This window comes from Ceratocystis lukuohia, assembly GCF_044167205.1.
Source record: "Ceratocystis lukuohia strain C4212 chromosome Unknown Supercontig8_pilon, whole genome shotgun sequence".
Classification (NCBI taxonomy): Eukaryota; Fungi; Ascomycota; class Sordariomycetes; order Microascales; family Ceratocystidaceae; genus Ceratocystis; species Ceratocystis lukuohia.
In genome coordinates this window covers 647502-661809 of record NW_027263527.1, presented here as the reverse complement: position 1 = coordinate 661809, position 14308 = coordinate 647502, and the positions used below count along the sequence as shown (strand labels likewise).

Sequence of the window (14308 nt, the reverse complement as noted above, 5' to 3'; positions counted from 1 at the left end):
AGCAATGACATGTGATTGCTAGTTGTAGCTACTTGATCTAATTCTTAGTTAAAGTGCAGATATCAACTGATTCCAATCATACACTCCTCACATCAGTGTCTGGACTGACTGAACAAGCAGCCTTGGAAAAGGCCCCTTTTATCTAATGATAACCCTCACGTTTAACTGGACTTGGTCAGGGACAACAATCTTAGTGACCCTGACTCAGACAACATAGTAATGTTTAGATCATATCAGACTTATAAATACTAGTGCTTATAGCTGTTATTACACTATATAAAAGAACATAGAACTACAGTTTCCAAAGAATGGACGGCTTGGGGAGGCAGTTCTCTGCGTTATCAGTGGATAGAAGAAAAGAGTTAACAGGGGAGTTGTGAAAGGCCAGGACTGTGCTTCCCAGGGGGTTATGTACCCCAAATACATGGCAGTTCAGTCCTTGCACCCCATATGGCTAGTGCATTGCATTAGCCCCTATCATAGATACTAGCAGACTTGGTGCATGTTATCTCATCACTTGCATCTATCAGTGGCAGGCTTAGGTCTTCTTAAATGTCTATCTGTGTAGTTTAGTTGTCCAATTCTTGATAGTTAGTTAGTGTTCACTAAGAAAAAGCAATTATCAGTAACCTAAGTCACGATTACCAAGATTTCTGACCCTGATCCAGTTTGTCCTCGTTAGGGTTAGCATTAGACATTAAGGGTCTTCATCCAAGGCCCAAGCGCTCGACCCAGAACATGGTAGTAATGGATATATAAACCGGCCGAGATCCACCCCTCGGACTAGACTTGGACAGAAATCATAACATCAATAATCACTCATTCTCCTTCTTTCTCTTCTTCACAGGACCTTCAGTACGTCCTCCTAATATCTACTGTTAGCAATAGTTATCAGAGTCTATATTTTAACGGGCACTCCTAGACAATAAAGAAAGAACACCCTGTGAATTTTGTACTAGAACAAAAGAAAATATCCAAGTAGGAGTGATTCCCTTTGCTGCAAAGATCTACAATGCTTGGCAGATGAAACTTAAAAGATTGAGCAAAATTACACTTACAACTGCCAAGCACCAGTCATCATAAATAGCAATCAGAATACTTGGTTATGTATCTTGTACTGAGCAAAACCTGCACTGCAGCATCACTTGTTTGCATTGTAGCTGTGTGCAGAAGCCATCTGGTAATTATCATGGCCATGGTCCTCCAGTCTGCAATCCCAGTCACTACTATATTTAGGGCTATCCTATCATCCACTGCCCCCACGGCCCCCACCTCATGCATACCCCCTATTATCGTAGCTGCTCTGGATGTGGTCTATTTTTATAGACCTATATGCCGCTGTACATTTGAAGAATCTTCATATTTTGCGGGTAGTTTCAGTACTTCCCATGTATAACGTTAGATAAATCTCAAACCTCACTTGCAAGACACATCTTCAGGAAGCTCATGACATAGGCAAAGACCTGGCAATCAGCCAACCCCTCCTTAGCCCAAGTAGCTGGTCCACTTACTGGGATTAGTGAAATGATTTGAGCGCCTAGAAAATAAGTGCGCCCTCCTTGTTTCTAGCTTTTCACAAGGACCGAGTGCTAGGGTTCTAGAAGGTTAGAGCAGTCAAGAAGGCTCCTACCCATGCAAGAAAGGTCCTAGTGTTCGCAGTGACAACTGTCGCTTTAAATTTAGCCTTCTTCGTTCCCTTTCTCTTGGGGCATACTCGTGGGTGGTTTGTGTGTCTTACTGGGATACATGTATCCTGTTGATCTAGGCCTCTCACCTAGCTCTTCCCAATACAAATGATTATGCCTTTGTGTGATGAGAAGAAGAGAAGTGAGAGCTATTATTGCAAATGGCTATTGCAAGTTTTTATGCTCATTGCAGCACATTCAGTATACACATTGCAGGCCTAGCTTAGGTTTTACAGAATCAGGGGTAGACTCATTACAACTAGCTAGCTCAACATCGTCTCCCATCCTTGTCAAGCATTCATAAGTGATAGATGGCTTTTGATCATATCAGATTATCAATAAAGACAGTATATGAGTATTGCTCTCTGTAAACAGGGCCTTTTGATGCTCTGATATACCTGGTGAACATTGGAACTCACAATATCTAGTTACATGTGGTGGAATATCTTTTTGGCAAGGTGCCTACTGGAGACAAGGGATAAATGGAATTCTGGGCTCCCACTGGCCCTGCCACGTGAGGTTTCTTGACAGCTTCTTCACATTGCATCATTCATAATCCAAGTGCACTGGTTACTAGGCTTTTGCATTAGGGCTATGGCCTGTACTATGACAATCAGCTGGCTCTGCACCCCATAAGCACGACTCTTTGATAACTAAAGTTAGATTCAGGGTAGTTTATTATGTGAGCCTGCTGGTGATTCAATGCAAGAGTTGTCGTCAAGCCCGGGCTGTTAGCGCATGGGGCCACATGAAGCCACTACACCTTGTGAACCACCCTGGGCTATCCATTTTGTGGAAGCGCGATCAAGTGGCTCATGGCCTTTGTTGATCTGTGTGAACAAAAAAAAGGCATATCACAACTTAGTGGTAAAGAATCCATAAGGTGCTGTTGGCAAAATAGTTAAAAGGCCAGCACATGTCACCCATTTCGAGAACAGAAGCATCACATCTCTCATCCTCACACTACCATTCCAACCATCCAATTGCTCCTGCACTCTTTAGCCCCGCACTCTTTTGCATCCCTTTTTATATCTGTCCCCAACATCACCACAATGAGATTCTTTTCAGCTTCTTTGCCTTTGGCTCTATCCATTCTTAGCCTTGCCCAAGCTGGTATCATTGAGGACCGTGGCTACGAGGTCAGGGTCTCTGGGGATGTAGATTCCGTTCTTTCTCGTGATAGTGATGGAGAATACCAGTTGATTGATATCATCAGTTTCCATCCCCGGATGAATTTGGCCACCATCTTTATTGCTAACAACGACATGGAGGCTGAAAGTGAAAAGAAGCTTAGCCTGGGCCAAATTTACACTTCCCTAGCTGAAAAGCGCGGTCGCAACCCTGAAGATATTGATTGGGTCCTTTTTAAAGTTGACGGAGATATAGAAACAGACGTGCTTATTCGTGGCATCCGCAAGGACCGCGAAGTTGGCCCCACAGAAGATATCACAGTCCGTGCTGACGATAAAGAGTGGAAGGCAATCTTGGACACCAAGTACTACAAGGATGCAGCAGCGGTTAACAACAAAGCAGTCGAAGCAATTCTTATCAGGACAGAGCAAGAAGCTGTGTTGGGGGAGATGGTCGACATCGATTCCTTCTACTTTCATTTTCCAGCAAAGGAAGCCCAGAATCCAGAAGACGACCATGACGACAAGCCGATAGACTGGGTGGAGGAACTGAAGAAGGCATTGAAGAAGGATGAGGAAGGCAGTTGGGAGGATGAGGAAGATGAGGGGGCTGCAATGAGGAATCTTTTCGCTGAGGAAGAGGAGCAGCAAAGTGCATCTCTGGAAACTCTGTTTATTGAAATTGAGGATATGATTTCAGAGACCATGGAAAATGACAAACCTCCTGCTTCTCGCCATTAGCTGAGGACTTGGTGGTCAGTGGCAATACAGCTGCATGGTGTGAAAAAGATGAGCGGGCGGTTCTCTGTATTTTTAAAGTTTTCATAGACACTATCATTTGAATCATTTCAACGAAACACAAGCTTGTAGTACCGATTGTGCAGACTTACTGAATGTTTTTGGATGAGAAAAAGAGGGATCTATGATATCTGTTGGATGAAATGTTGGACGAAATGTTGCATGAACTACATGGAGGATGGGTATTGTGGGGAATTTGCCTTCGGTCGGGTTAACCCTGGGTAAACCCGAGCCTGAATACTTCAGCTTAGTTGTCCATGATGGAAGAACTTAACACCTTGGAGAAAGAATAGAAAGCAAGCTTCACCATAACGATCAATCTGTATACCAGCACAGTTCTACGTGCGGTTGTACAGGATCACGAGTGACTTCCCAAGTGATAAAATCTGAATTCAGTAGATTGTTCTGACATTATAGTAAACCCTGATATAGTAAGACCCTCTCCGGGCTAAATCTCACTTGTCTGTGGAAAACAGCCTAAATGGACTCAGGAGATTTACCAAGTTTTCATTGTGAAAATAAGCTTGGCTGCTTTTAGTGCCATTCCTGTTGGAGTTCATGGCTAAAAAGCATGGGGCAGAAGTCGGTGAGGTGAGATGGGACAGGGGATGAGGCCCCATACAGCTGATATACTCATCACATCACATCTTGCTATAACATAGTTGATAACTGAGCCAGAAAGAAATCGCCCCCTCCACCCAGATGGGATTCCATATAGAATCAAACAAGACATTCAGTCAACTGAGCCTAACTGCGATCCTTCTCTATGTATTTCAATGCCAATTTACCGTTTTCCTGAATCATGGCCACCCTTGACACATCATCCACACTGCCCTGAGAACAGACATTGGTGAGCATAATGCAGAGCCTGTTTGATTGACTTCGAAACCCAGAAAACCTGTGTGCATGTGAACGATGTAGTCAGAGAAGTGGGTCTCATGGATCAGCCAAAGGTGACCCGAAGTCCTGGCGGTGGGGTTCTCCAAAGGGAGTGACGATCACACTCCTTGAGGGCCGGAAGATTATGGTAACTGATTTGTCAGCATTCGAACAGTATCTGGGCTAAAATCGGCCCAGAAATATTTTTATTGCAAGTTAATATAAGTGCGGCGCTCGCTTGGACTGGGGGTTGGCTTGTAACTTACGTTACTCTATTATACTACTAGTTAGTGGTTAGTGGTAATCAACCCATGGCTGTTAACTAGTATCGAAAAGATGACGAGCCAGTCCAAAAATGAACAGGGGAGACAAGTGCTGGGAAACCCTCCGGGGAAGGTATCTGAAGAACTGCCGACGGGTTCTCCCTCCCTCCTTATTCTGGAATAAACTCTAGAAACTCCCGAAACTTACAAATACTCGCATTTATTCGAGTTACTTTATCCGTTTTTTCTCCTTTTCCTCCTCAATATCACATCTGTCATTATCTCAGAACGCATCGATACAACACATCTACAGTGAGCCTGTAACATCAGTTTAGTCATGTCTCGATGCCAAGTAAAAGGAAACTCGTCACAGAATATAGAAGACAGGGCACTGCCAAAGATCACCCAGGGTGGTTTCTTATTTTCCTTGTCGGAAATGTAGTTGCAGGTCAAGAGTCGATAAACACCGAGTATTTGTTGGGATAGTGAGGAATAGATTCATTACAAATGTGCTTATCAGGCAAGACTGTATCTGTAGAAGCCAAGCATAAGTTTTCAAGAGACATATACACAAATGGGGAATACAAACAGTTGGGCTTATACAACAGGATCTCCGTAGCTAACGCGTTGGGTGACAATATATTCAAAGGATTTCTGTATATAGGTAGGGGCTGGATTTTGAAGGGACCCAGGAACTTCGGCGCGACTGAAGCAATGGAATTGTAAAATATACAGCAGGAGCATTCATGTACCAGAATCTGTGAAGCAGCTTCCAAGTTGCCTAGCTGAGAATAGGTTCTACGGGTTAAACTGAAGGGAGACTTGAATGTTGTGTCGTACATATTCCGTGTTAGAGATCTTGATGCTGATTTTTCGACATTTCCATTACAAACGATGGCCATGCTAGAACAGCATTACTTGCTAGTAGACTAGGAAAAAGACAGAGACGAGCCTTTTTCAAGATGATTTCAAATTTAGGATTTATGTAACTGAAGCTAAAGCTTAAGAGGACAAAAGAGAAAGTTCACTGAATTTCACAAGCCATATGTGTTTTTGAGTGTAGTGATACCTTTATATTAAAAGAAATGTGGAAGAGCTTTGAAATAAGAGAAGTATATGGCGATTTAAGTGACCCGGTCATCAATACGGTCTCAGCTAGAAACTAAGTCCTATTGGCCTAGTTAAAAGTGCAGAAGGTCATATCTGCACTACGCACCATTCCACTAGGAGTCTGGCAGATGCATTCTTCTCGAGTTATGCGGCAGTTCTCAAACTGTCTAGCAGCAAGGTTGCCATTGGTGTTGGCTGTATCAACAGTAGGCAAAGCAATAGCAGTGCCAGCAAGGGTGAGGAGGAAGATAGCAGTCCAAGATTGCATGCATGTTGTTGGTTTGTCGATTGATAGGCAAGATGAGGAAGAGGTATAAAGCGGAAACAAAGTTTCAAGAGACTGTAGATAAAGGTAAGATGGTAAAGGTAGAGAACTGGTGTAGAGATGAAAAGTAGCAACAAGACTACCTATCACGGAGGGAGGAGGGGTCTTATATACATGTTTAGGAAGACCCTTGAGCAAAACTAAATCATGTATCTAAACTCACATAACTACTTCTGCAGTATAGGGGGAATACTAATCAGTCGAATACAGAGCACATGGAGGTCTGTGTAAAGGTTTCACATGGTTTACTTGTTCTGAGTTACTTTGGTGAAGACAAAATGCCCATCAAGTTAATAGATCACCTGCTGGTATGGTATGGCTATGAACCCTATGCTTTGCCCAAATTTCACTTACACAGGCTACCTGTATTTGGGATAAACAGGCTCTGTTTGAACAGAAGTACGTCATCATTTAGTACTAATAACTTGAGCGTTTGTCTTCCCTACCGCTCTGTAGTTTCATGGAACGAACTGTGTAATGCTTTTGTGATTTTAAACGGTATAGCTAACATCATACCAACATTCTAGTAAAGCCCATCTCATTTTACGGGAATTGCACAGTTGACTTCACAGACCCTCATCAACCAGTAGGAATTAGCCAACAACCCAAAGGGAACATGACATATACATCGCCAGTGTTAGTATACAAGATATTACGCCAGGGGAACAAAAGCGATAGAGGATCAAGAATGTGCCTGCTGGGAGTCCTAGATGTCGGGATTGCAGAAACGGTGGCTTGAGGGGCTAGTGATGTATTTTGATTATACAAGTTCTTGTATTTTGAGCACTTGGTCTTATTTAACTCTAAACTCTACATTTTGACCTATGCCAAAAGCTCTCAAAGGAATGAGGTAGGTTAGCTTTAAGATCTCATAATCACCGTGTTTGTGTAGGACAACGCACAGAACATTCTGAGCATGGGTCTGTCTATACATTAGTGAATGTGCTTTTTATTGCCGACTCGGAGAATCTAATACACCATTGGTTACTAATGTGTGTGCTTGTGTTTTGAAATTATGTCTTTCATTTAGGCCCAGAGTTAGAATTCCTGGCCCATCCTAACTACCATCCTGTACTAGGGTAGCATCTTGGCATAAATTTACGAGCTCCTTACTCTCATAACGCATTATCCTGACTAGTAATAACCTATACACACCGATACTAGTGGTAACACATATCATCTACAAGCCCGGGACTCACTTTTTAGACTATTGATTAGCTAGCACTGTAGATTATCAACACCAAAACTGCAATCACTAGCAACCAAACTGCGGAATCCAGGAACACTCTCCTTGACTACACCGTTCTGTCTAATGCTTTTTCGATGCTCCGGACGCCACCTTGTGTGTATGGCGAAGTAACAACCAAGGCACAGGCAAAGGGGAAGTTGAAACGAAGAGTGGAATTGAAACTCAAGTGGAGTTGGCGGAAGAAGGCAAAGTTGGACCCTTTGTTCACACAACCCCCTACATGATGAAATGACTTGCTTTGGTATCCCCAACCTCGCGATTCCTATCCATCATTATTGGATCAATCATTGCCGGAGTGGTGGGTGATCTAGCTGTAGTCAGGACCCTAGGGTAAAACTAGTACTACATAATCGACTGATTACTATGCCTCCTATACTGCAGTAGTAGTGATGTGAGTTTTGATACTTGATTAAGTTTTGCTCAAGGGTCTTCCTAAACATGTATATAAGACCCCTCCTCCCTCCGTCATAGGTAGTCTTGTTGCTACTCTTCATCTCCACACTAGTCCTCTACCTTTACCATCTTACCTTTATCTATAGTCTTTTGAAACTTTGTTTCTGCTTTATACCTCTTCCTCATCTTGCCTATCAATTGCCAAACCAACAACATGCAATCCTGGACTGCTATCTTCCTCCTCGCCCTTGCTGGCACTGCTATTGCCTTGCCTGTTGTTGACACAGCCAACACCAATGGCAAACTTGCTGCTAGACAGTTTGAGAACTGCCGCATCTTTCGAGAAGACTGCATCTGCGATAGTCCTAGTGGAATGATGCGTAGTGCCGATATGTCCTTCTGCACTTTTAACTAGGCCTATAGGATCTAGTTTCTAGCTGAGAGCCTCTTGATGACCAGGTCATGTAAACACCTGATGTACTTCTTCTGCTATTTCAAAGCTCCCAGGCCACACAAATCACCATATACTTCTCTTCTTTCAAAGCTGTTCCATATTTCTATCAATGCAAATATACCACCACACTCAAAAAAACACATGGCTTGTGAAGTTTCGTGAAGTTTCTCTTTTTTTCTTCTCACCAAGGGATACGGCTTTTACATTGTAATTGATGACATCTAATTTTTCACGTATCTCTTGCGCCTGTTCGCAATGCCAGAGTCTCTGTTTCAAGCCTGCTGCATCAAATTTATGGACATGCAGCAGCAGCTCTAGGAGTTCGCCATTCACCATCAGCATACTATCATCGTGCAAGTGTATTTTCAGGGACTAGAAGAGATCGGTGACAAACTGGCACGGATTTAGTTTTCCTTTTACTACACACCCATTGAAATCGTCTCTTCGATTTGGCCACCTTTGAGATGCCGGACTGCAATCACATTTCCATCCTGTGTGATCATGTCAGGTAGAGACTGAGGAGGGCGTGGGAAAAACTTGTACTCACCTCGAGCGACTTTGGAAAGTTACAGCGGGTGTCAATAGCCTCACCCTGCATCCACTCGTAGTTTTTAGAATTGGCTTTGTTGGAGTGGCTTGTGACGACAAGCTCCTTGCCTTTGCGGCTCTTCTTAGGAGACGTGGCGTCTTTGTTGTCGAGGATGACTAGCTCGACCCAGGTCCAGTTGCCCTGTTTTAAATCATTGATGGACCTTCGATCATGAGACTTTGTGAAGAGTTTAATCACGCGAATCATGTAGAGGGTTAGGGTGGTGACCAAGGAGAGCTAGTCACATTGATGCCTGTAATAAATGAATAGGTCAAGAAACCAACTGGCGATTTGAACCAAATACTGGTCCGCATCTGTAGAGTAAATGCGGATGTTTGCTTGAAGGCTGAGATTGTTTAGAGAATTGCAAAGATACGTTCAATTTGCTGGTAGATGTTAAGACAGAGGCACATTGAAAGTCTGGTAGAAAGGTGTAGATCCTTTTTGTAAGCCAGTTTGTAAATAACAGTAGATATCTGGAGGACGTACTGCATGTCCTGTGAAGAAAAGGAAGATGGAATAAGTGAATATTGAAGTTGTTCTCTATCTGTCCAAGTCTAGTCTGAGGAGTGGATCTCAGCCATCACTACCATGTTCTAAATCAGGAACACCGGCCTTGGAAGAAAACCCTTGATGTCTGATACTAGCCCTAACGGATGGGCGAACTGGATCAGAGTCAGCAATCCTAGTAATCCTGACTTAGGTTACTGACAGTCAAGCTACATCATCGCGTTACCATCAGGTCATCTCTACCCAGTACAGTAGGGAGAATACATCATGTGTGAACCGTGCAGAGAATAAAACCATGGCAAGATCAGTAACTAGTAGATTTGTAACAGCCCAAGGTTAGTAACCAATGGATGTATAGCAGCTATGTAAATCCTACCCCCGTTCTGTGCTGTGTAAGAAATCTGTGAAAATCAGCCGCCCAGATACCCTACTGCAGATATCCAACTAATGGGGGTGCGAGGTATGTGATTTCTTACCCCAAATCCATAGGGTTCAAGCACATGCAGGAGTCAATCAATATCCAACTTCCAGGGTCCAGAACTGGAACAAAAAGCAGTCTATGTCTGATTGGCGGGGTTGCCATGCAATGGCCAAACGATTGAGTAATAGTTATTCAAAGAGCTGCCTGGAGACCTACCTGTCGCAGATACCAGCTTACTACTTGCAGATTTACAAACCTCAAGTGGTTCAGAATACACAGCTCATGACCTATAGGCCTGCCAATAGCAGACATTGGGTAGCCACTAAGACATACCTGCAGTGGATGTCAGCTCATCACCTGCAGATCTACATCAGAACTCAGTCAGTCACTCACAGATCCACAATACCATCAGCCAATGCCCTAAAAGATTCAGCATTTTGTAGAGTTAAGATTGTAGTGGCCATTGATTCCACACTCTCAAGGGCCACTCCTTTTGTAATATGTCCATTGTTTGCTTACTAAATCCGATAGGATGGCTCAGTTAATGTTGCCTCTTCAGTTATACCTACAGGATAGTCAACATCTACTCCATTAGTTTTAAGGTTCTGATAACAAGAAGCAGTTAATGCCAGAGGTGTGATAGTAGTCTGCATATGAAGTATCGTGGGTAGTTCTGTGAGTGTTGACTGATGGCTGCTAGACCGTTGAAATGGGTGCCACTATTTTATTACCCTCAGCAGCCCTCTAAATCCCTTCCTTACTACTCATCACAGTAGCTATTGCTGTCATGTCTGTTTTGCACTACTTTCTTGTCACTGAGCATGTTACCTTCTACTGCCCCTAGAGAGCCTGTTATCAGCCATCTTCAGGTCATTTCTACTGATAGCCTGGATAATGCCTACATATAATGGGACTGGGATCTTTCTGCATTCTTGGTCAATTCATCATCATACCTAATTTTGTGACTGCTGCTTTTTATCTTCTTGATAAGTGCATGGCCAACTTCTTAGACCAGCCATGCTTCATTCTTTTCACCAAACTGGGTTGGGCAAGAATATTAAGCTATCTGCTATAGGGCCTGAAGATTCGGCAACCTTGCACAATGCTACCAAGGTCGTTTCAAAAGTCCTCATCATATAGAGTATTATAGCCTGCAAGGATCAGCCCGTCTACATGAGAAACTTCTCTTCACCGCTACAATGGATCACTATTGCCGAGGATGCTAGCTATGCACTGGGGCATCAGGACACTAGTGCTCTGTTTCCATTTTTACAATCCCTGCCACCCATAGCTTAAGGCTTGCCCAAGACCGGCACTGACTGAGCCATCAAAAAAATAAATGACGCCCTTTTGCTATAGTAGCTGCCTTTGTGCGTGGTGAATGCTAGCTATCACTCATCACCATGCGGCTAGCCCAAAGGCAGATGGGGATATATTTTGGCCAATCATCAACTCCAAAGTAGTATACTCCAACCCAAAAACATTGAGTACCGAATGGTACCTCCCGCGATCTAACGGTGGCTCTGATGAATCACTTCTCAATAAGAATTTCGGGCTTGGCCGGAGGGTGCATATCAGGAAACCTCTCGGCAAGGCCAGCATGTGGATTGCAACGGCCAACATACTGAGCGGGATGTCGACTGAGGGTTGCATGTTACACAAAGAAGCCACACCTCAGTACAGGTCAATGTCTCATTGGGCGTGTTGGAACGAAACAAGCTGTGAGGAAGATATATTAGGACAGCTGCCAAGAATCTAGCCTCTATTTGGCTGTAGCAAATTGCATTCATGATGAATAGTTTCTTTATCCACTAAAATCTCCAATTGTGAGGAGTTCTTGATCGCTGTGACCATCCCACTTTAAGATCGATCTTGCTGCTCTAAGCAGTAAGAATACAATACAAAAGCCGCATGCATACATGACTGATTACCAACTCACCAGATTCACATTGTCAAGTTGACATAAGGCCCATTTATATCCTCATAATATCTCCATATCCCTGAGAAAGAGACCCTTACGCAGGCACCATGCTACATTGCATTGATGCTAAGTTTCTGAGCGAACTCTTTTCGTAGATCTACCATCGTCCCGGGAATTTCCTCCTTTGTTCTTTGGAACAGGCGCATGTCCACGACATCCAATACGCCAAGAGTCAGGAGGACATTCCATATGTGCTGTGTGCTTCTTGAAAGGGTCCTGCTCGCGTTGGCTTGATGACCTTCCATCAGGTGGTGGAAGTTGCGGATATGGGTTTCGTAGCGATGACGAACCAGTGTCTTCACTTCCATTCCCTTTACCGGAACTAGAAGATGGATCAGACGGTGGCTTTTTAGACCCATGGAATCGAGGAAGTCTATTCTGTATACTTGCGATTTCTTGTACTGAAAGATTTGTGTGGTCAAAAGCCAGCTGAATCATTGTCATAAGCATAGCGTATGGCGTGTTTTTGATGCCGTTCTCTAGTGCTGAAGATATCTGGCTGTCCTGAGCTAGTGGATCTTCTGAACCACGACATGGAATGTCACCAACGTCTTTTTGATGAACGCACAGACGAAAGTAAAGCTCCGATGGCTCTTTGTAGTTGATGTGAAGCAAAATGGTGGCTTGACCAGTTGAGATAGAGCCGTACGAAAGCCCGAGAGTAACCATATAATGGTACGTCTGCACTAAAGCCTTTGCAACCAGTTTGGAGCCAGCCGGGTGCTTTTGGTTTTTCTTCTCAGTGTTGCCAGACGCCGATGGGCTTGGTCTAGGATCTGTTGATTCGGTAAATATTCTGCTCCCTGAATCAACAATATTCCTAAACGCAGAACGGAGTAAATCTGGGGTGAAAACATTCGCAGGCTTGTGTTCGATGACTAGAAGGTTTTTCACCTTTGGTGGTTTATTCGTTATTTTCACAAATGTACCATCCGGTTTGATGCTGCGCTCGGGGGACTGCGCTTTGATGGGCCGCGTTCCGTCAGAATCTGGAGGTGAGTTGGCAGGCCACTTTAGATTACGTCCCGCGTTCGAGATATCTTGGGAGGGTCTACGACCACGCGAGGGAAAGGCGGATACAACAGTCGCCGGCTCTGAAATATCAGCTCTCATGCTCGAAATATCTAAACATGTGACTCCTGAGTTCTCATCATCTGAGTCCTTCATCTTGTACTCCTGCAGCTGTTCGCAAGACTCCTTGATATATGCTGTGTTTGGGCAGAATTCAACTTCCTCCGCTTCTTCTGAAACGATCTGACGCCAGGTACTAGCGATTGTGGCGACATGAAGTTCAATAAGCATGGAGCAGAACCTCGAAGATTCATTTTCACTGTCATGTGACCATTCTTGAGCCGTCCTTTGCAGCGCATAGGTATCTGAAAGTGGCGGAAGTAATAGCTCATCACCAAAGGCATTAGAAAGATCAGTGAACTTTTTCTGGTGAAGCTCTGGAAAATCGTTCCATGGTAGCAGCTTCATAGGACAGGTGCGACCAAGAACAGATGTTGAGCCTGGGGCAGTGGTTTCCGGGCCTTTTTGGCGTATTCTGAGAGTTTGAAAGCAGTGCGCGTAGAGATGGTAAATGTGTGCGTGAAGGGACTGCCTAGCGTTGAGGTCATGAGCACGCGTCTTTTCGGCATCGGCAAGAGCCTTTTTAGCATCGGCACGCGTCTTTTCGGCATCGGCACGAGCTTTTCTGGCATCGGCAAGAGCCTTTGTGACATCGGAATAAGCGTTTGCGGTATCGTCAAGAGCTTTTATGGTATCGTCATGCGTCTTGTCGGCATCGGTACGAGCTTTTCTGGCATCAGCAAAAGCCGTTACGGCATCGAGATGAGCGTATGCTGCTGCAAGTGCAGCCTTCACTGCTTCTATATTCGTGAGATCTGAATCTTCCATTTTGTAGAGCTGATTATTTTGTCTTTAAAGCAAATGTCGTACTAAATCGTCAGGAAGGACAGTTAACTGTTGAAGAAAAGCATCATTGTTGTGTAGTGTTGGCAAAGGACAAGAGTAGCACAGAGGTTATTGTTGACATTTGGCACATGCATGTCCTAACCCTATGTCACGTGACATACATAGACTATTATATCTACTGTGATAACAGTGACTGCAGGTTTGTGGAAAGAAGTGTTAAGGGAATTATTAGATTTCAAATAAACAATAATAGTCAACAATAATTATCAACATCTGAAAACAAATTGCTTTCACATCAGAGATATCCTCCCTCAGCCCTAGAAAATGGTGTATAACCCTAACTGGTCTTGGACATTTACATTCCAGCTTATCGGCCACTTCTTCAACACCACATAGTTGTGGAGGGAATCCTGACGAATCCAGATCAAAAATGAACTAGATGATAACATTTTCTTCTTGGTCAGATAATTTGCATGATTTGGTTATCTGGTCATGTTGGGATTGAATGCTTTTATGCTAGAGATGTAATATATATTAGTCAACCTCATATGTCCCTGCAACTAGTCTGAGACCAATTTTTGGCTTATGTTGAAGAGCTTGAAGA

The 14308-nt window shown here is 43.7% G+C and overlaps 3 protein-coding genes across 3 annotated transcripts; 1 reads left to right on the top strand and 2 right to left on the bottom strand.

The window, feature by feature from the left end:
• Nucleotides 1-2737: 2737 nt before the first annotated feature.
• Nucleotides 2738-3556, top strand: HOO65_080161 (uncharacterized protein; the record flags this gene model as incomplete). Its single annotated transcript, XM_071001483.1, has 1 exon — nucleotides 2738-3556. The coding sequence occupies one exon, from the start codon at nucleotides 2738-2740 to the stop codon at nucleotides 3554-3556; it is 819 nt and encodes a 272-aa protein (XP_070856391.1).
• Nucleotides 3557-8705: 5149 nt separating this feature from the next.
• On the bottom strand, nucleotides 8706-9082 carry HOO65_080160 (Di-copper centre-containing; the record flags this gene model as incomplete). Its single annotated transcript, XM_071004404.1, has 2 exons — nucleotides 8706-8777; nucleotides 8834-9082. The coding sequence occupies 2 exons, from the start codon at nucleotides 9080-9082 to the stop codon at nucleotides 8706-8708; spliced, it is 321 nt and encodes a 106-aa protein (XP_070856390.1).
• A 2771-nt stretch (nucleotides 9083-11853) lies between these two features.
• On the bottom strand, nucleotides 11854-13686 carry HOO65_080159 (phosphotransferase-like protein; the record flags this gene model as incomplete). The annotated part of the gene is made up of 1 exon (XM_071001482.1): nucleotides 11854-13686. One exon carries the CDS (start codon nucleotides 13684-13686, stop codon nucleotides 11854-11856), a length of 1833 nt encoding a protein of 610 aa, XP_070856389.1.
• Nucleotides 13687-14308: the final 622 nt, after the last annotated feature.